The following is a 20,820-nucleotide window of genomic DNA, read 5'->3' as shown; positions in this document are numbered from 1 at the left end:
CGGAGACTGCAGTGAGCCAAGATCATATCACTGCACTCCAGCCTAGCAACAGAGCGAGACTCTGTCTCAGGGGAAAAAAAGAAAACAAAAAAATCACACATATATGTAAATATTTTTTAATAATAATAAAAAAAGGCTCCAGCGAACCCAGTTTTTCATACAAGGCTGCTTATGGCCCTGCTCTGAAGACACATCCTGAGCCCCCACTTCCCCTGCTTTCAAACACCCTGCCTTCCTCTCCCTCTTCACTGTGTATGTATAAAGCAGCCGTATCCAAGCGAAATCTAACACAACAGAGCACTTTCAACACCAAGACACGAAACGCATACACAGCTGCAAGTGCAGCTGAAGTTCACACAAAGCTCTTCTGCCTTCTATTCGCATAAAGCAGGGAGGGGAGTGGGAAAGAGTAAAAGATAGTGAGGGCCACAAAAATCTATGCATAATGCCAAGGACTGAAATATGCTGAGACTTGAAGCCTCAGAACTGAAGTAAATAATCACACCTTCCTTTTCAATGTTTGGTATCAGTAATGAGAAATTCACTGAAGAAAACCCAAATCTAAAATAGACATATCCATTCTTTTTTATACCTGAGGAAAAAGAAAACAATGTAATTGCATTTTGCTGCTTCCATGATTGGATTTGCAGAAATCCAAGAAGGGAGTTTGCATCATTATTGTGACAGTCATTTTATCTTTGTTGCAGTATGCTTGCTTCATGAGGCCACATGTCTTTCTGCTTCAGAACTGAATCTGCTACTGGGTATGGCTTTCCAATCTCAAATATAACTACCTTTAATATAGTAGCAAATGTTGAACAATAGATTCAATTGTATGACAGGTAGCACAGAGATGAATTACTACAAATACACAGAAAACAAAGTGAAATATAGTTACCCTGGGACAGTATGAAATTCTTTTTGGCCATTCTTTCTTCCTTAGTTTGTCATAAAATATAACAAACCTTTCTAAGCTTACTTTCTACTTGTTAGGATAGCCCATTATCTCTACTTCAAAATCTATCCAGAACGTCACCATTTCTCTTTACTTCCATGACACCCTGGTCCAAGCCACCATATTTCACATGCATTAACCTAACGGCCTCCACACCAAAAGTCTCCCTGATTCAACCTTGCTGCCTTGTAATTTACTCTCTATAACACAGTAGTCAGAGCATTCACCATAAAGAAGATCACTTCAGTCCTCAACTCAAGGTCCTGCGACAATTCCACATTTCAGAGTAACGCAAAAGGCCCCTGGGTGGCTTACAAGAATTTCTGTGATTTGGTCACCACGATCTCTTTGACTTCATCCTCCTAACACCCTTGACTCAGAGTGCTCTAAGGAGTCAGCAGCCACTGCCTTCATCAGCTGGTGCTGCCGGCATTTATTCAGTATAGATTTAATGACAAAGGCTTTGAGTTCACACACTTGTGGATAATTAACATGGTCGCCTTCCTTGGAGAGAGCAGTCCCACAGATGATTAAAGGCTAGGTTCTGAGGACTAAGTAAACTAACTTATCTAGATCAGTTTCTTTACATCCTCTTGTTATTTAACTTAAGCTGCAGGCACCTGGTAAGAGAATCTGGCTGCCTTCAGCCAAATCTTATTCCGAGGCTTTTGCAAGACATTCTGGCTTTCCAAGGTTTGTGCTTTTCCTTTACAATTTCTCCTTTATAATTTTTTCATAATTTTTTATGATTTTATATTTTTAAATAATTTCCTTTATAATTTCTCCTACCACCTTGACTGAACTCCTACAGGAATCAGCTCACAAATCCATTCTCAATGGCCTCCCTCAAAGTGTCTTTTAAAAAAGCATTCAAATGTAAATGGCTTATGCGGACCCAGGCCCTACACTTCTCTCCAGGTACTTCTAGTCTACAACACAACTAGTGTCCAAAACCTGCTTTGTTGACTGTTGTGTGCTTCTGCCCGGCATCAAAAGCTGCTCAGTCTAGACACAATGAGTGACAGACCCACTGGAAGCTCAACACCCTCCCCTGAACTGGAGTGCTTTTCTCATGCCAATTTCCTGACAGACTCTGTAACTTCCATAACTGCCTTTCCTTTAATATCAACACTTTATAATATGAGAGAGCTGGAAGAGCTACTACTAATTGTAGCTGAATTCATGATACCTATAACAAATTTGATTTTTTTTTTTTTTTGAAACAGTTTCACTCGTCATCCAGGCTGCAGTACAATGCAATCTTGACATGCTGCAACCTCTGCCTCCTGGTTTCAAGTGGTTCTTTTGCCTTAGCCTCCCAAGTAGCTAGGATTACAGACACCCCCCTACCACACCCAGCTAATTTTTGTATATTTAGTAGAGATGGGGTTTTACCATATTGGCCAGGCTAGTCTCGAACTCCTGACCTCGGGTGATCTGCCTGCCTTGGCCCCTCAAAGTGCTGAGATTTCAAAAGTGAGCCACCATGCCCGGCCCTAAAGTTTTTATATGGGTACATTTAATTACAAAATACTTAAGACTAAAAAGAAATTTGATCTTAAATCATTTTTAAAAACTTTAGGCCGGGCGCGGTGGCTCAAGCCTGTAATCCCAGCACTTTGGGAGGCCAAGGCGGGTGGATCACGAGGTCAAGAGATCGAGACCATCCTGGTCAACATGGTGAAACCCCGTCTCTACTAAAAAAAAAAAAATACAAAAAAATTAGCTGGGCATGGTGGTGCATGCCTGTAATCCCAGCTACTCAGGAGGCTGACGCAGGAGAATTGCCTGAAACCAGGAGGCGGAGGTTGCGGTGGGCCGAGATCGTCCCATTGCACTCCAGGATGGGTAACAAGAGCGAAACTCCATATCAAAAAAAAAAAAAAAAGTTGTTGTTGGTTTTTTTTTTTGAGATGGAGCTAATTTTTTGTATTTTTAGTAGAGACGGGGTTTCACCATGTTGACCAGGATGGTCTCGATCTCTTGACCTCGTGATCCACCCGCCTCAGCCTCCCAAAGTGCTGGGATTACGGGCTTGAGCCACCGCGCCCGGCCTAACAACAACTTTATATTTGATTCTGAGTCTTAATTTCTGAAACCTGTTGCTATTTAAACAAAATCAAATGTTCCACTTTAAAAAAAATTTTATACCAAAGCTACTGCTTACTGGGTAAAGATGAGCAAGAGTGTACTCTAAAACGAACTGAGGCAGTATGGGAGATGAAGAGTTAGGTGCCTCCACTCCTAGCTTATCTATTCACTGTCTGGAGTATCAACTTTATTGATTTGTAATAGAAGAATGATAGAAGCTGCATATGTATTTCACAGTCCCTAGGTTAAAATGAAATAGCAAAAGTTCATTTCTTTATAAATTATGAAGTACTAGATAAATACAAAGAGCTGAACGAACAGGTTGGAGATCTGGCTCTGTCATTTCTGACCTGAGGTACACAACCTACCAGGTTTAAGCTCTAGTCTGGAATGTAAGAAAGGCTAAAAAAAAGAAGCTTATGTTGTCATCCAGCATCACTGCTGGATTCTTGAATAAGGAGATTCAAAGCAAATATTAATTTTCTTGCTTATGGCTTCCTCATATAGTTTGCAGGGAGATAAAGTGAGTAAATCCATTTAAAGTGCTTTGGCATAGTAACTGACCCAATAAATGCTCAAAAAGCCAATAATGGCTTACAAATCTTAAGAATTTCGTATATATTTGTAGATTACTGGTTTGCATAATGGGAGGCATATATTTACCAAACACTTACTATGTATGTGCTAGCACTGTGCCAGGCATATGCCATACTTCTCTCAATCTTCACAAGAATTCTGTGTGGAAATCATCAGTAGGAAAACATTCATAGCTTTGCTTCCCACAGGAAAGGATAGGATGCTAGTGCTAGGGTGAGAAAGAGGTTATGTCTTAATTATACACAAAATGAGCGAGTGGCATTTCGAAGTTCAAAGGACCCATTTTGGTTTGTCTGAGAGAGAGCCTCCAAGCTGCTGCCAGTGATGCTGCTTTCTAATATTTACACCATCCCCACTGAAAACTACCCACCTACTCCAGATCCAGAGTTGGTTTGTGTGACCAACAGGATGTGGCAGAAGGGATGTGACTAGCATGTTTAGATTAAAAGAACACTGTAGCTTCCATTTTGGATGCTTTTTCATACTCTCACTTTTTTTTTTAATCACTTGCTCAGAAATCATGGCAATTTATAACTAATACAGTTGAATTACTGACATTCATTCAGAGGGGTAGAGACTGTCTCATACAAAGAATTTTCCTGCCACAAACAGCTGACACCAAATGCTGATTAAGAAAATAACAGTCAACCATGAATGAATTCAAACAGAGCAGCCCTGTGGGATGGAGTCTGGAGAGTAGTTTCCCAAGATTTTCAGCTGTGTTGTTTTATTCAGAAAATATTTATGAAATATTTCATATGATCTGATTAGAACGTAACATATTTTAAGAGCCAAAAAGCTGGAGATAACAGCTCATGCCTATAATCCAAACCCTTTGGGAAGAGAAGGTGGGAAGATCGCTTAAGGCCAGGAGTTTGAGACCAGCCTGGAACATAGTAAGATCCTGTCTCTATTAAAAAAAAAAAAAAATTAACAGGGCACAGTGTCACATGCCTGCAGTCCCAGCTGCTTGGGAGTCTGAGGACGGAGGATCACTTAAGCCCCAGGAGTTTGTGGCTGCAGCAAGCTATGACTGCACCATTGTAATCCAGTCTGGGCAACAGAGCAAGCCCTGTCTCAAAAGATAAAAAAGTAGGGAAGTTATATAATTTAAGTTAAATAGCTATTTTTAATTTTTATTATTATTTTTGAGATGGAGTCTCACTCTGTAGCCCAGGCTGGAGTGCAGTGGCGTGATCTCGGCTGACTGCAACCTCCGCCTCCCAGGTCCCAACTCAAGCAATTCTCCTATCTCAGCTTCCCAAGTAGCTGGGATTACAGGCATGAGCCACCATGCCCGGCTAATTTTTGTATTTTCCAGTAGAGAAGGGGTTTCACCATGTTGGCCAGTCTGGTCTTGAACTCCTGACCTCGTGATCCGCCTGCCTCGGCCTCCCAAAGTGCTGGGATTATAGGCATGAGCCGCCACGCTCAGCCTAAATAGTTATTTAAAAAAAACAAAACAAACAAACAAACAAAACCAACTCTCAAGCAACGAAAAGAGAAAAAAAAAAAAAAAAAAAAAAAAAAAACACCACACAAGGAAACTTCTGCAGGGCTGAGAGAAGTGAAGCCATTATACATTGTCCCTTGGTGTCCAGGAGCCAGCGGACAGAAGTGGAAAGAGATTTGAACTCTGCTATTCTTATGGGACAGACGACAGGCCCCTCAGAAGGTTTAAAAAACTGGCGGACCTGCAGGTTCACTCTTTGAAGAGCAAGCAACTTATTGCTGAGGAAAGAGCTCCTTGAAAAACTAGATATATTTAGTGCTCAGGGTTATCCCAATATTTAAGACTAATGGATTAGTTTCCTTTGCAAATGACAGCAAGACGTCTGGTTGCCAGTGGGAACTACCCAATCGTCATTTGAATTCTGAATATGCTAATAATAAACTCCACTATATTATAGTCCCCTATTACTCCAGGCTCTCTACGAAAATCCACAAAATAACAAAAGGGAAGCTTATTAGAGAAAGATAAACAAAGACTCATTCCCCAAAGCTTCACCTATAGGATGTTTTCTCTGATAACTTCTCCCTCTCCCCATCTCCCTGGGATTCTTCCTTTCTGTTCCCATAGCAGTATCTGTACAACTGCTGTACTATACAAATACACTGTATTGTCATTATTTGTTGACTGTTTCCCCCATTAAACTAGTCTCCAAAGGTGGATTATCCTTTCCACTTTCCCAACTATGACAACAACGCTGGCATACACTCATTCAAGACATTCAAATAAGGGCCTGTGATGTGCTACTTCCGTGTTAACAAAGATATCTGATTAAAAGTATATCCCTCAGAAAGTATATCTTCTAGCACAGAAATTCAAACACATGAATTGGTGATTACAGTACAATTAAGTGCTTTGTGAGGCCGCCACAACAGTAAATGTGAAGGCCACGCCATGCACAGCTGAGGAATGCAGGAGGTAGGCAAAAAGTGGGGCAAAGAGCCTTCTTGGCCAGAGAAGCAGGATGCAAACAGTTGGCAAAGAGAGTAAGGCAGTGAAGGAAGCCTATATGTGGTGCGGCATACATAGAGGGTGACAGATATGAAGCCAGGGTCTCATGAGCTCCTGACGCAGAAGGTCAATGGTATGAGAGAAGCTTACAGAGACAGAAGCTCAATGACAAATGTAGAGAATGGAGTGAGAGGCACAGTGAGTCCCTGATTAGACGCCTTCTTAGGGAGCTGAGGATTGGGTGGCATAGAGTGGGGGTAGTAGAGCTACTGAAGCAGCCTATTCCTGCTCGTGGGGCGAGATGGTCTTAGGACAAAATGGATATGGGCTATGGTAACAGACACTGGGCTACTCATCATGAGGAGTTCAACAGAGGACTTGCTTGGACTGGCCACTAAGAAACATTTTAACAAATATAAGAAGATACTTAGGCAAATGTAAATAGTGATTATAAAATGATCAGTATTCTGGAATAATTTCTTTTTAAAGTTCAACCATTTGGAGTCAGTATATCATATGTAGATAAAAAAGTTAAAATAGAGGGAAAAAGTCCTAACTCAATGCTCAAATTTAGCCCATGCTTAGGAAGTCACTAAGTGTTTCTCTAGTCAAGTCATTAAAAATTTTTTTTCACAAAGAGCTTACTTAATCTCTGTTTCTCCAGAAATTCTCTGAAGATAACCAATGTTCCTCTGCTTCTAAATTTCTTACTTTTTATTACTTCCCCTCTCACTTTTGGCCCTTTTCATAATTCTCTTGGTCCCATTTGGATCATCTCCTATGTCAAAAGTCTCTGCTCCAGGGAATGCTACATACAAGACTCGGGATGGGTCTACTTCCAGCTACACTCAGTGCAGGAGAAGGAATGGGAAGTGTGAGAAAGCACAAGGATGGATCTGAAGGAGGATAACAGAAAACTAGGCTCCTAAAACTCAAGATGAGATTAATTTCTACTTTGTAATATTTACTTTGAAAAAGTCAGGAATCAAGAAAATCTCTGAACACTTATACACTGCTGATGAGACTGTAAACTAGTTCAGCCCCTGTGGAAAGCAGTTTGGAGGTTTCTCAAAGAACTAAAAATAGAATTACTATTCAACCCAGTAATCACAATACTGGGTATATATCCAAAAGAAAATAAATCGTTTGACTAGGATGTGGTGGCTCACGCCTGTAATCCTAGCACTTTGGGAGGCCAAGGTGGGCACATTACAAGATCAAGAGATTAAGACCATCCTGGAAAACATGGTGAAACCCTGTCTCTACTAAAAATACAAAAATTAGCTGGGCGTGGTGGCATGTGCCTGTAATCCCAGCTACTCGGCTGAGGCAGAAGAATTGCTTGAACGTGGGAGGCGGAGGTTGCAGTGAGCTGAGATCGCACCACTGTACTTCAGCCTGGCAATAAACCAAAACTCCGTCAAAAAAAAGAAAAATCTAAAAAAATAAAAAGATAAATCATTCTACCAAAAACACACCTGCACGTGCATGTTTATTGCAGCTCCATTTGCAATAGCAGAGACGTAAAATCAAACTAGGCGCCCATCAACAGTGGATTGGATAAAGAAAATGTGGTACATATACACTATTAAATACTACACAGGCATAAAAAAGAATGAAAGTGTGTCCCTTGCACCACCACAGATGCAGCTGGAGGCCATCCTGTGAATTAATGCAGAAACAAACGAAAAAGCCACATGTTCTCAGTTATAAACGGGAGCTAAACACTGGATATACATAGACATAAAGATGGAAACAAGAGACACTGGTGACTCTAAAAGGGGAGAGGGGAAAAGGCTGAAAGACTAAAAAGGTATATATTGGGTACTATGTTCATTATTTCGGTGACAGGTTCAACAGAAGGCTAAACCTAAGCATCATACAATATATCCATGTAACAAACCTGCACGAGTTACTTCTGAATCGGAAATAAAAATTAAAACTTAAAGAAAATCGTCTGGGCATGGTGGCTCATACCTGTAATCCCAGCACTTGGGTGGATCACCTGTCAGGAGTTCAAGATCAACCTGGGCAACATGGTGAAAACCCGTCTCTACTAAGAATACAAAAATTAGCCCAGCAGGGTGATACACACCTGTAGTCCCAGCTACTTGGAAGTCTGACGCACAACTGCTTGAACCTAGAAGGCAGAGGTTGCAGTAAGCAAGATCGCACCACTGCAACTCCAGCCCAGGTGACAGAACGAGACTTCGTCTCAAAAAATATAAAAATAAAAATGAAAGAGAAAAACTCTGAATCAGATAATCAATTTATACAGTTTCTACTGTATCAGTAACAAGTAGGTAATCAAACAACTCTTAAGATCTAAATTCTGTAGAGAGAAGAATTTAATATTATCATGTATCTTCACAGCCAACATGTACAAGAAGCTGAGATTTAGATAATTAGTTTCAGAAAGCGAACAGAGTGCCTTTTGTTTAACATCACTGGCTGATAATCCTTTTGAATGGGCAAATCAAACATAGGAAAAAGGACAGAAGTTCGCCATGGAGACCAAGAGAACAGGCTACCATTTATTTTACCTAACTTGTGTTTTGTGAAAAGTGTCTAATGTTTAATTGTGAAAAAGCCACTATAAAATTCCAGTTACTTACAGCTTCTTTCTCTCTGTCCATGATAGTTTCCAGCTCTTCAAAATGTCGAAGTTTGATCTCTAGTTTCTTCATTTGTGTCTCAACCAGGAGAGCTACCAGGGACTTGATCTTTCTTTCTTCCACTGCAGCCAGGTGCTAAGGGTAAAAGATCATTCAAACTATTTAGGTAAAGATTAGAAAATGTTGATGATATTCAAGGTGAAGATTATTTAATTTACAATGGTACCCTATATGTCTCCTTTGTGTACATTTCTACTAAACATTTATTTCAATCTAAAATAACTGTCTCTGAAATTCTGGTCCTGATAAATGAACCCTTAAAAAATTAAAGGAAATGCCTCACATGGTAAACTACTACCTTCAAAAAGCCTATCAAGGAGAGGGCAAAGTAGGACCCTGATAGGCCAAAGAAGAAGACAGGAGGTACTTTGCCACCTATCACCCCAACCTGGCACTCGGTCTGTCCCCTCACTATCCTTTCCTCCCTAAGACTTTTCCAGTAGCAGGAAGGCAGCAATCTCCTCAGCACCTGACACTCATATACAAAGCCTCGCCCTTCTCAGGGGTGAGCAGACCTCATGTGTGGAAATAAAGGGGAAAACGGTATTTCACCCATAGTTTCAGGTCCAGGTCCATAGCTGAAAAAACAGATACAGTGCCAAACAGAAAGGTACTCTGGAAGACTATCACTCCTTTGCCACATTCATGATGGTGAATCCTACTCATGCTTCTTGCCAACTCAACAGCACAAAGAGGAAGATGCCACATTACTTGTATCTGCTCAAGACCCTAACTACTAGCCAGTAATTAATCCCACCTTCTATAGGACAACATCCAAAAACTTCCCCAACAAACGCCCAGCACCACTTTTCATTCACTTTTATTTGCAAAATTTATGTGTTTATCTTGCTTCTACACAAGGCTTTTTTTTTCCTTCTTCTTCTTAAAGAAACAGGGTTCTTCATTAAAAAAGACCTATGTTGTCCATGTTGGCCTCCAACTCCTGGGCTCAAGTGATCCTTCTGCCTAAGTCTCCTGAGTAGCTAGGACACGCCACAGCTGTGCATGCCACAGCAAGCATCTTACCAAGGTTTTAAGAAATAGCATGGAATGGCTATTTTACTGATCTCTTAATGAACTCAGGTCTCCTACAGAACCTAGGAGCAACCATGGAAGAGGAACTTAATATAGGCTTTTGGGAAATATGCTGAGACCTAACACTTGAACAAGAGCCTAATTTTTCATTCATTTGTAGTTGAAAAGGAAAACTGTAGTTTGAAAGATACGAAGACTCATTTGCAGAAAGATTCAGAAATGTAAGCAAGAGATGACAATGAGGTTTTATAGCTATTAATGATCACGTTTGCTACCCTAAACTATAATGAGCTACATCTATGACACCAAAAAAATAAACATTATGTAATTCTAAGGTATTATCATTGTACAATGTTATACAATTTGTATTTCTGAACAAAAAATGTAAGCACATGATATAAAATGAAAAGTTACAAAGAGGTATAAAATAAAAAGTCTCCCTCTCACTTCTGTCAGCTATACAATAGTAACTCTTCCTTTGGAAGAGAATAATGTTATCAATTTCTAGTCTATTTTTATGAGAATGTGACTCCTAGAACTCAGATGGTTTGAAAGAAAATGTTCCTTACTTTTTTTTTTTTTTTTTTAAATATTTATGCAGGAATTGGGTACAGGGGGGTGGTAGGGGGAAAATACAGGGAAAAGAGATCCTCAAGTGATATTCAATAAAATAATACCAAAATATTTCCTCTTAAAACCACAGGTCATTGGTCGGCCATGGTAGCTCAAACCTGTAATCTCAGTACTTTGGGACGCGTAGGTGGGGAGATCACATGAGACCAGGAGTTCGAGACCAGCCTGGCCAATGTGGTCAAACCCTGTCTCTACTAAAAATAAAAAAATTAGCTGGGCAAGGTGGTGAACATCTGTAATCCCAGCTACGCAGGAGGCTGAGGCATAAGATTGCTTAAACGCAGGAGGCAGAGGTTGTAGTGAGCTGAGATCACTCCACCGCACTCTAGCCTGAAAGAGCAAGACTCTGTCTCAAACAAACAAAAAAACCTGTAGGTCATGTGTTTTAAAAAATAAAAGGGCCAGCAAGTATTACAAAAATTTAAAAGATCCATGGCAAGAAACATTACTGAAATTTTAAGAACACAAAACATAGAAAATGCTACAAGCTTTCAGAAAGGCACCCTCCCAAGAATACAGATTACCCAAAAAATTGGTCTGTATCAGACTTCTTAAAATTAGAGGCTAGGCACGGTGGCTCATGCCTGTAATCCCAGAACTTTGGGAGGCTGAGGCGGGTGGATCACAAGGTAAAGAGATCAAGACCATCCTGGCCAACATGGTGAAACCACGTCTCTACTAAAAATACAAAAAAATTAGCCGAGTGTGGTGGTGTGTGCCTGTAGTGTCAGCTACTCAGGAGGCTGAGGCAGGACAATTGCTTGAAACCGGAAAATGGAAGCTGGAAGTTGCAGTGAGCTGGGATCACGCCACTGAACTCCAGTCTGTCAATAGAGCAAGACTGCCTCCAAAAAAAAAAGTAAAATCAGATGTTTGAAAACAAGAGTAAAATGCCTTTGAACTATGAGGGCTAATAAATTTCAAACTAGAATTTCCTGTACAGTAACCTATAACAAGTGTGAATATAGAACAAACATTCCTGAAATCAAGGACTAAAAAGTTCACTGCCTACACGTTACCGAAGTATGTGTTCTAGCTCAAGTAGTCTAACACCAGAAAAAGATAAAAGACCTGAGATTCAAAAGTCACAGACCCAACCTAAGAAAGAAACTGAGTTCATGGGCAAGTGATGATTCAAAAATAAATTCAGGCTTGGCACAGTAACTCACGCCTTTAATCCCAGCACTTTGGGAAGCTGAGGCGGGTGGATCACCTGAGGTCAGGAGTTTGAGACCAGCCTGGCCAACATGATGAAACCCTGTCTATACTAAAAATACAAAAAAAAAAAAAAAAAAAAAAAAAAAGTTAGCTGGATGTGGTGGCACATGCCTGTGATCCCAGCTACTCAGGAGGCAGAGGTTGTGGTGAGCCAAAATCATGCCACTGCACTCCAGCCTGGGTGACAGAACAAGCCACCATCTCAAAAAATAAAAAAGAGAAAGAAGAAAGAAGACTCATAAGAATCTGATAACCAAAGCTATATAATGTATAGGCAGAGACTCATTTCACTACTTTGTATGCTTCTGTGCATATATATATTTTTAAACAGTCTGGGGTGGGCACTGTGGCTCCTGTGGCACTTCAGGAGGCCAAGGTGAGTGAATCACCTGAGGCAAGAGTTTGAGAGCAGCCCGGCCAACATGGCAAAATCCCTTCTCTATTTTTCTTTTTAATTAAAAAAAATAAAAAGACCAGCCTCCCAAATAGCTGGGACTACAGATGCACACCAGCACACCCAACTAGCTTTTGTATTTCTGGTAGAGACAGGGTTTGTCAGGTTGCCCAGGCTAGTCTCAAGCTCAAATGATCTGCCTGTCCTGGTCTCCCCAAGTGCTGAGATTACAGGTGTGAGTCACCATGCCCAGTCTACTTCTATGTATATTCTAATACTTCCATAATAAAAGTTTAAAGGTGGGTTGGAGTGGGTTAACAAATGGAGCTAGGAAAACCGAATATCCAAATACAAAAGAATGAATTTAAACTTCTATCTCACACCACCCACAAAAATTAACTTAGTATACGATATAAAAGTATCTAATATAAAAGTATACACTAAAAAAATTCTTAGAAGAAAAAACAAAGTAAATCTAAATGATCTTAGGTTAAGCCAAAGATTTAGAGACATGATACCAAAAAGCACAAATGATAAAAGAGAAAGTTAGGTTGGACCTCATCAAATTAAAAACATTTGTACCACCAAGAAGGTGAAAACAGGCCAGGTGCAATTGCTCACATCTGTAATCCCAGTGTTTTGGAAGGCTGAGGCAGGAGAATCGCTTGAGGATAGGACTTTGAGACCAGGGCAACATAATGAGTCGCTGTTCTACAAAAAATAAAAAAAAATTTAGCCAGGCATGGTTGCGTATTTCTATAGTCCCAGCTACTCGGGAGGCTGAGGAGAAAGGATAACGTGAGCCTGGGAGTTCAAGGATGCAGTGAACTGTGATCTTGCCACAGGATTTCCAGCCTGTGTGACAGAGCTAGACCCCATCTTTTTCTCTTTTTTTTTGGAGACAGAGTCTAGTCTTGCTGCCCAGGAGCGAGTACAGTGTCGTGATCTTGGTTCACTGTAACCTCTGCCTCCTAGGTTCAAGTGACTCTCCTGCCTCAGTCTCTCGAGTAGATGGGATTACAGGTGCTCGCCACCATGCCAGCTAATTTTTGTATTTTTAGTAGAGATGGGGTTTTACCACGTTGTTCAGGCTGGTCTTAAACTTCAGACCTCAAGTGATCTGCCTGCTTTGGCCTTCCCAAAGTGCTTGGATTACAAGCATGAGCCACCACGCCTGGGGAGGCTCCGTCTTCAGAAGAAAAGGTTTTTTTTAAAAAAAAAAAGAAAGAAAAAAGAAAAGAGAGACTAGTAAATGGCAGAGCTGGAAATAAAAATTTACATTCCAAATTTAAATTTAAAGACCTATTAGTTATTTTCCAGTGCCTCTTTGGAATAACTGATACTTCAGTGGATTCTTTCCTGGGTAATTCTTAGAAGGGACTTGTGGTATAGACAGCCACAAGTTCACTGGCTTGTGTTTCATCAAGAGGCAGGGTCAAGACAGGCTTTTTGCCTTGCCCATTAAAAATTAGTGGTAGCCTTTTCTAAGCCCAGGTCTTACAACTCTAGAAACTTTCATGTCTTGTTTCTTGGAACATTCTCTCTGGGAGTCTCAAGTTGACATGTAGAAAGTATGATCACCCTGCTGGAAAGACCACAAGAAGAATTTCTGAGACTACATAGAGAGGGAAAAAAACCTCAGTTACCCCTGCCAAGGACTAGGATTCTAATGAAGTGTCTCAGACCCCCTACATAAACCTACCTATGAAGTGACTACTACTAAATGACTCAACTGATACATGAAGCAGAACTGCCCAGCTATTTGGTGTTAAAATTTAACAAAATTAAGAGATTTAATATAATTGTTATGTTTTAAACTACTCAATTTTGCTGCTGTAAAATAATTTGGTATCTAGAAACGGGGAGCTTTTGTAGCAGAAACGTAAAACGTTTCTCTTTGGCTTTGGGACCACATATTGGGCGCAAGCTGAAAGGGCTTTACAAAAACCATCAGTAGGTGCTTAAAGTACAGACAGGAAAATACTATTGAAGGCTGAAGAAGCAGATGTTTATTATCTAGTAGCACAACTTTTGGAAATACCATCATCTCTAGTCAAGTGGAAATAGAAAGGGTAATTAATAAACTTATGGCTATGACTAGGGCATTTCCAGGCAGAATGGAAAATTTCTTTTTTTATTTTATTGTGAGCAGCTAGAAGAGCGTGGAAGTAAAGAAGGAACTATAAGGTTTTCAGGCAGAATTTAGAGGAAATATGAAAAAGCAGGGTATGAATAAAACATATTTCTCATCTCTGGTTCCTTTCAACAAGAATCTGAACCTAAGAAATGGCTTTGGGAGAACTATCCAATCCAGGGCACCATCAGCAAAGGATGACCTCCAGGTAAATAGCTTGAGGTGCAGCTATAAAGCTTGTTGAATGGTATTTATAGTAGGACTTTTTTTTGAGACGGAGTTTCACTCGTTACCTAGGCTGGAGTGCAATGGGATGATCTCTACTCACTGCAACCTCCGCCTCCCAGGTTCAAATGATTCTCCTGCCTTAGCCTCCTGAGTAGCTGGGATGATAGGTATGCGCCATCACGCCCAGGTAATTTTGTATTTTTGTAGAGACAGGGTTTCTCCATGTTGGTCAGGCTGGTCTCAAACTCCGGACCTCAGGTGATCCGCCTGCCTCGGCCCCCCAAAGTGCTGGGATTACAGGCGTAAGCCACCGCACCCAGCTACAGGACTTCTCAGTCTTGAGTATATGCCTTAGACTTTTTCTACTAGACATGGGCGCCTCGAAGTATCTTTTAGGTGTTTTTTTTGAGATACAGTCTCACTCTGTCACCCACGATGAAGTACAGCGACGAGATCACAGGTCACAGTAATCTCAAACTCCTGGGCTAAAGGGATCCTCCTGCCTCAGCCTCCTGAGTAGCTAGGATTATAGGCATTATGCCACCATGCCTGGCCAACTTTTAAAACTTTTCTGTAGAGACAAGGTCTGTGTTGCACAGGTTGGTATCTAACTCCTGGCCTCAAGCAATCCTCCCACCTCAGCTTCCCAAAGTGCTGGGATTATGGTGTGAGCCACTGTGCTGGGCCCAAACATCTTTGTAGCCTGTCTCCTATATATATTCTTTAATTGCACTTCTTGGATCTGTAAATTTAAGTTTTCATCAAATTTGGGAAGTTTTCATACAGCCAAAACTTTTTTATTCCGCCTCCATCACTCTTTTCTTTCTGAAGTCTCATGTTGGAACACTTGACTTGTCCCACAATTTCCTAGCCAAAGCTCTCTATGACCTTTCAGGAATAACTGCCTCTACTTTTGTTTTCTGCCTAGTTCATATCACTGTGCTGAAATATTTATGATCACTGTCCCTAGTTTTAAACTAGTTTTTTGTGTCACCTCTACAAGCTCATCTCTCAACTTCTTTGCATCATAATTGCTAAAGTTACAAATCTTCTAAGATCCCACTAACTAGACAAAAAAGGTATCTAAAAGTTAAGGGCTTTGTCCTCGTAACATCTTAACTCTAGGACTAGGGCAAAAAGAGAACTAATCTAGGCAAGAAAGTATAGGTGTAGCTTTTGTCTAATGGAATTACTTTTTTTTTTTTTTTGAGACAGTTTCACTCTGTCCCCCAGGCAGGAGTGCAGTGGCATCAACTCAGCTTACTACACCTCTGCCTCCCAGGTTCAAGTGATTCTCCTGCCTGACCCTCGCAAGTAGCTGGGACTAAAACGCATGTACCACTATGCCTGGTTAAATTTTTATATTTTTAGTAGAGCTGGGTTACACCATGTTGGCCGGGCTGGTCTTGAACTCCTGACGTCCCTCAAATGATCCACCTGCCTCAGCCTCCCAAAGTGGGAATTATATTTTAAACACGTAAATCCCACAAAGTTCTTTAAAAATTATAATACCCTGAACTGAAGCAGAAAGAATATAGGCTGGGCCTACAACAAGTAGAAAGCAGGGCAAGAAAGTCACTCAGTGTAAAACTGTGCTAAGTTTTTAAGGGAAAAGGAAAAAGACTCAGAAGAAAAAACTGAAAGCCCAGAGGGCCAAGCCAAACTGTGGAGAACAATTCTGCAAGTAGGTCTGGGCCCTGGTGAACAAACTAGAAATGTGTGCCTGGCTAGGTTTCAAATTTGCCATGAACTATGACTGCTCTGTCTCCAATTTAAACCCTTCTTGAACAGAGTACAGTTAACCTTCATGTGTCTCACCCCTGTTATACTAGTCCAGAAAATCTTCAGATTATAGTACCAGCATTCAAGAAGCTGTAAACAGGAATCACTCCTGAAGAGACTCATCTGTACTTGGATCTGATTTACATAAGATCCGAGACCTCCAACGTCAGCTTAGTATCATAATGAGATAAAGCCATGAGAGATCTATTTTTCAGTGGGGGAAAGGTACACAATTTATGACAAGAGAATAGACTGTGGTGGATTAACGTGGCACATCTTCTACCTTGAGCTGTGCTCTGTGTCCCCTTACCTTGAATTTGGACAGAATGTTTGACCAATAGGGTAGGGTAGAAATTATGCTGTGTTACTTTGGGGCTCCAAGCCATAACACGCTGGTAGATCCTCCTCTTTGCTGCTTACGACATTTTTTTTTTTAATTTTATTTTTATTTTTTGAGTGAACATGATTGCTATCTTCTCTTGAAGTTCTAAGGTTTGTAAAAAAAAAAAAAGTCCAACTATTCCTCAGACTACCCTACACCAGCTTCTTAGAGCGGATGTATAAAGAGAGAGTGATGGTAGCTATCCCAGCCTAGGCACAGGCATATAAATGAAATTGTCTCTGGCCCTCTATAATACCCCAGCCATGAGGTAATATTGAGTGACTCTAGTCAATGCAACATGGAGCAAATTTTGCCATGACAGATAATAAAATGAGTGAAGTTTTAAACTACTAACTTCAAAGGTAGTTACATAAGTTACATGGCAATAAATATCTGAAACAGGAACATTGCTGATGCTCAGATTATGGATTCTTGAAAGGTCTGGCAACAGTGATGACCAGGGAGAGGCCCAACCCTTCACATATTGGCTTTACAGAACCTGAGAAGAATGATGAGGTCTGGGACCGTGGCACAAAGCATAAACAGCAGCAGTCCCAACCTTTTCAGCAGCAGGTACCAATTTCACGGAAGAGGATGGAAGACAATTTTTGCACGGGGCAGGGTATGGGGGTAGTTTCAGGATGAAACTGTTCCACGTCAGATTATTAGGCATTAGATTCTCATATGAAGCACAGAACCTAGATCCCTTGCATGCACAATTCACAAAAGGGTCTGCATTCTTATGAGAATCTAATGCTGCCTCTGATCTGACAGGAGGCAAAACTTGGGCAGTAATGTTTGTTCTCACTCAACCTGCCACTTACCTCCTGCTGTGCGGCCTGGGGACCCGATATATGAAACGCAGAAGAAACCTGAGATAAATTGTTAATGAGAAGGAAGTAATAAACTGGCTGGAATACGGTTGAGGCAAATTTTGTATAACAAAGCATGAATTCCAATGAGTAGAACAGAAGTAGTTTCTATGTAGTCATACAAATATGAAACTGAACAGGAATAACTGTAAACAAAATGACCAAATGGGCTATTTTTTCCTTCTGTCTTCTCTCAATAGGATTATTAAGGTATGGTAACAATGATCAACATATTTAGTGTAAATCAATTTGAACCAACCATTGTCTGTTAAAGCATTTTTATATTTTATGCCTAAAATATAGAATGACAATTTTCACACCTCTAGAAAGAATTTCATGCTGGGTGCAGTGGCTGACACCAGTAATCCCACCATGTTGAGAGGCTGAGGTGGGAGGATTGTTTGGGCCCAGGAGTTTGAGACCAGCTTGGGCAACATAGGGAAACCCCATCTCTACAAAAAAATTTAAAATTAGCTGGGTGTGGTGAGGCTACAGTGAGCCTCCTCCTTGCTATAGTGAGCCATGATCACATCACTGCATTCTAGCCTGGGTGACAGAGCGAGACCCTGACCAAGCAAGCAAGCAAGCAAGCAAGCAAGCGAGAGAAAGAAAGAGAGAGGGAGAGAGAAAGAAAAAAGCAAGAAAGAATGAAAGAGAGAGAGAAAAAAAAAGAAGAAGAGAGAGAAAGAGAGAAAGAAAAGAATAAGGAATTTCAGAAACAATGCATCAAGTTATGAGACATTTCTGATAGGTAAGAGTCTTCTGGTTGTCCCAAAGCTAATACCCAGTTACCATGTTACAATGAATACACACCTACTTTTGCCATTTTGGAAAACATGAACATGGGGTCGTTTGTAGAATAAATCCAGAGGAACTATCTGTGGTTTTAAGAAAATGTCATCTCTGCTTTCTTGAAAGAACTGAACCTACTTTTTCTGACAAAAAGAGAACATGCTCTAATATAGGGGATTTATACTTTATTCCGGTAATAGTTCTGGGGCCTTCCTTCTCCTCTAAGCCCAAAGACCCTGATGGAAAGGATCCAGAGCAACCAAACAATGGTGCTTCTGCTTACACCCACCCACCAGTCCTTTAGTTGAGACAATTCACAGCCTGTCAGGAGGTGCAATGAAAAAATGGACATGCTCTTGAAGAACTTTTCAGGGGACAACAATAGAAGCCATAAAGCATGCCACCTCATCTGTTTAGGAGCTAGACCTAGAACCTCTGATTACCACTCCACGTCAGTATGACAAATGATTATTAAGAAAAACTTTTAATAACAAAGCTGTTTACAGACACAGAAGAACAAAATCAGAATAAGTGAAACTTGGATTGGCTACATAAGTTATATATTATAGTAATTTAAGTGAATTTCTTACCCCCCCAACTACCATGTAGTATGAAAATGATCGTGTGTGCTATCAAATTTATCAGATCTAGCTGTAAGTGACACTGAAGGGTTCACATGTGTCATGTCGTGAAGCATGAGCATCTGTACACTTTCATAACTCAGAGGGAAACCTCGTGTTTGCTGAGAATGAAGATATGGGCTCCTAGTAAACAGAAGGAAGAGTGACTGATGATAAGGAAGTGAAAATTTAGTGACCTGAAGAGAAATCCTTCTTTGGACATCTTTTAAATTTTGTATGGAGTAGTGAAGGGACAGGCCAAATGATCCATAAAGGTAGTTTCCCTGTGGTGAAAGAGTCAAGCCATTGTAAGATCATCAGTAGTGCATACAGACACATCTTTGTGCCCAAAGTTGCGCCCAAAGTTGCACATATTAACAGCTATGAGGCCAGAGGAAAACATCATAAAGCACTTGTGAAACTTTTTTATAAAAAGTACTATTTGTAGAGATCGTCTCACTATGCTGCCCAGGCTGGTCCTGAACTCCTGAGCAAAAGCGATCTTCCTGCCTTGGCCTCCTAAAATACTGCAATTACAGGTGTGAGCCACTGCACCCAGCCTCGTGAAACTTTTTTTTTCTGTCTTCAATATTTCCAGCTGACTCGTGAAACTTTTTGAAGGTAATCTACCTTTTTAGTTCTTCCCAAGACAACATATACTGAAACAGTGTTGTCAAGAGGAGAAATTGGCCAGGTGAGGTGGCTTATACCTATAATCCTGACACTTTGAGAGGCCAAGGTGAGCAAATCTCTTAAGTCCAAGAACTCCAGACCAGCCTGGGCAACATGGTAAAACATGGTCTCTACAAAAAAAAATTTTAAAAGAGGAGAAATAATGGGAAGAGAAAACCATACTCTGTAAAAAAAAAAGAATGTCACAAAAAGCTTAGAGATAAAGGATTAAATTCTGTTTGGCAGAACTACAAGGAACAGTTCAGTAAGGACAGGTAAGAAATGAGAGTTGAGAACTCAGAAGGGTCCTGATTATGGAAAAATCCTGAATTCTCTACTGAAGAGTTTGAAATTGTAGCCTGAGAGAGATGGGGGGTTACTGAAGAAAGTAAAATGCTGCTATTTGCATTTTTAAAGATTTCTGTGCATAATGTAGGATTCCATTTATACGAAGTTTAAAAAAAAAAAGGCGGGGGGGAAACTAATCTATAGTGTAAGGAGACAGACTAATGATTACTCTCCAGGGAAGGCAAAGTAACTGGAATAAGAGGAAGCTTCTGGAGGGGCTGGTAAGTTATATTTATTAAAATGGATGCTTGTGACATAGGTGGGCTCAGTTTGTCAAAATTTCACAAAGGTGTAGTCTTAAATATGCCCATTTATTTGAATCTAAGTTATACTTAAGAACAAGTTAAAAAGCAAAAAAGATTACATTGGCTTCAGGTTAGAGAATGGAATTGAGGAGACAGGAAAAAGATTAAAGGAGGCTGACCTGAGTGAGCAACTAGATAGTAGCAGGTGATCTAAAGCACCACGAAGGATTTGCTGGCTGAAACAACTATGGAAAATGAAGGAACCAGGAGTCAAAGATGAGCTAAAGCTGCAGGTCTGAAGACTGGGGAAGAGCACAAAGACAAAGCCCTGTCCACCTCTAGCTCCTCATTTATAATGTGAGAGGCCGGGCACAGTGGCTCATGCCTGCAATATCAGCACTTTGGGAGGCTGAAGCAGGTGAATTACCTGAACTCAGGAGTTCAAGACCAGCCTGACCAGCATAGCGAAATCCCATCTCTACTTAAAATATAAAAATTAGCCAGCTGCAGTGGCAGGCGACTATAATCCCAGCTATTTGGGAGGCTGAGACAGGAGAATTGCTTGAACCCGGAGGCAGAGGTTGCTGGGAACCAAGATCACACCACTGCACTCCAGCCTGAGGGACAGAGTGAGACTCTTAAAAAAAAAAAATTCTTGGTCATAGTCTCTCACCATATATATATAT

The 20,820-nt window shown here is 40.6% G+C and overlaps 1 protein-coding gene across 2 annotated transcripts in view; it reads right to left on the bottom strand.

Annotated features, from left to right (window-relative positions):
* Positions 1–20,820, bottom strand: part of SMARCC1 (SWI/SNF related, matrix associated, actin dependent regulator of chromatin subfamily c member 1) — a 215,906-nt gene that overhangs the window by 29,258 nt on the left and 165,828 nt on the right. The window contains exons 25-26 of one of the 2 annotated variants that reach the window (XR_004275039.1): positions 8,720–8,854; positions 3,721–3,851 (exon numbers count right to left, since the gene is read on the bottom strand). Coding sequence is in view for 1 of the 2 variants with exons in the window: in XM_032297943.1 (XP_032153834.1) it covers positions 8,720–8,854 (135 nt within the window). In the remaining variant the exon portion in view is untranslated. The remainder of the gene's footprint in view (positions 1–3,720; positions 3,852–8,719; positions 8,855–20,820) is intronic. The other variant, XM_032297943.1, reaches the window with a different exon arrangement.

The sequence above is a fragment of the Sapajus apella genome, unplaced genomic scaffold (genome assembly GCF_009761245.1).
Source record: "Sapajus apella isolate SASKATOON/1434 unplaced genomic scaffold, GSC_monkey_1.0 scaffold38, whole genome shotgun sequence".
Taxonomy (NCBI): Eukaryota; Metazoa; Chordata; class Mammalia; order Primates; family Cebidae; genus Sapajus; species Sapajus apella.
Note: the sequence above shows the minus strand (reverse complement) of the source record. Positions and strands in the feature narration are given on the sequence as shown.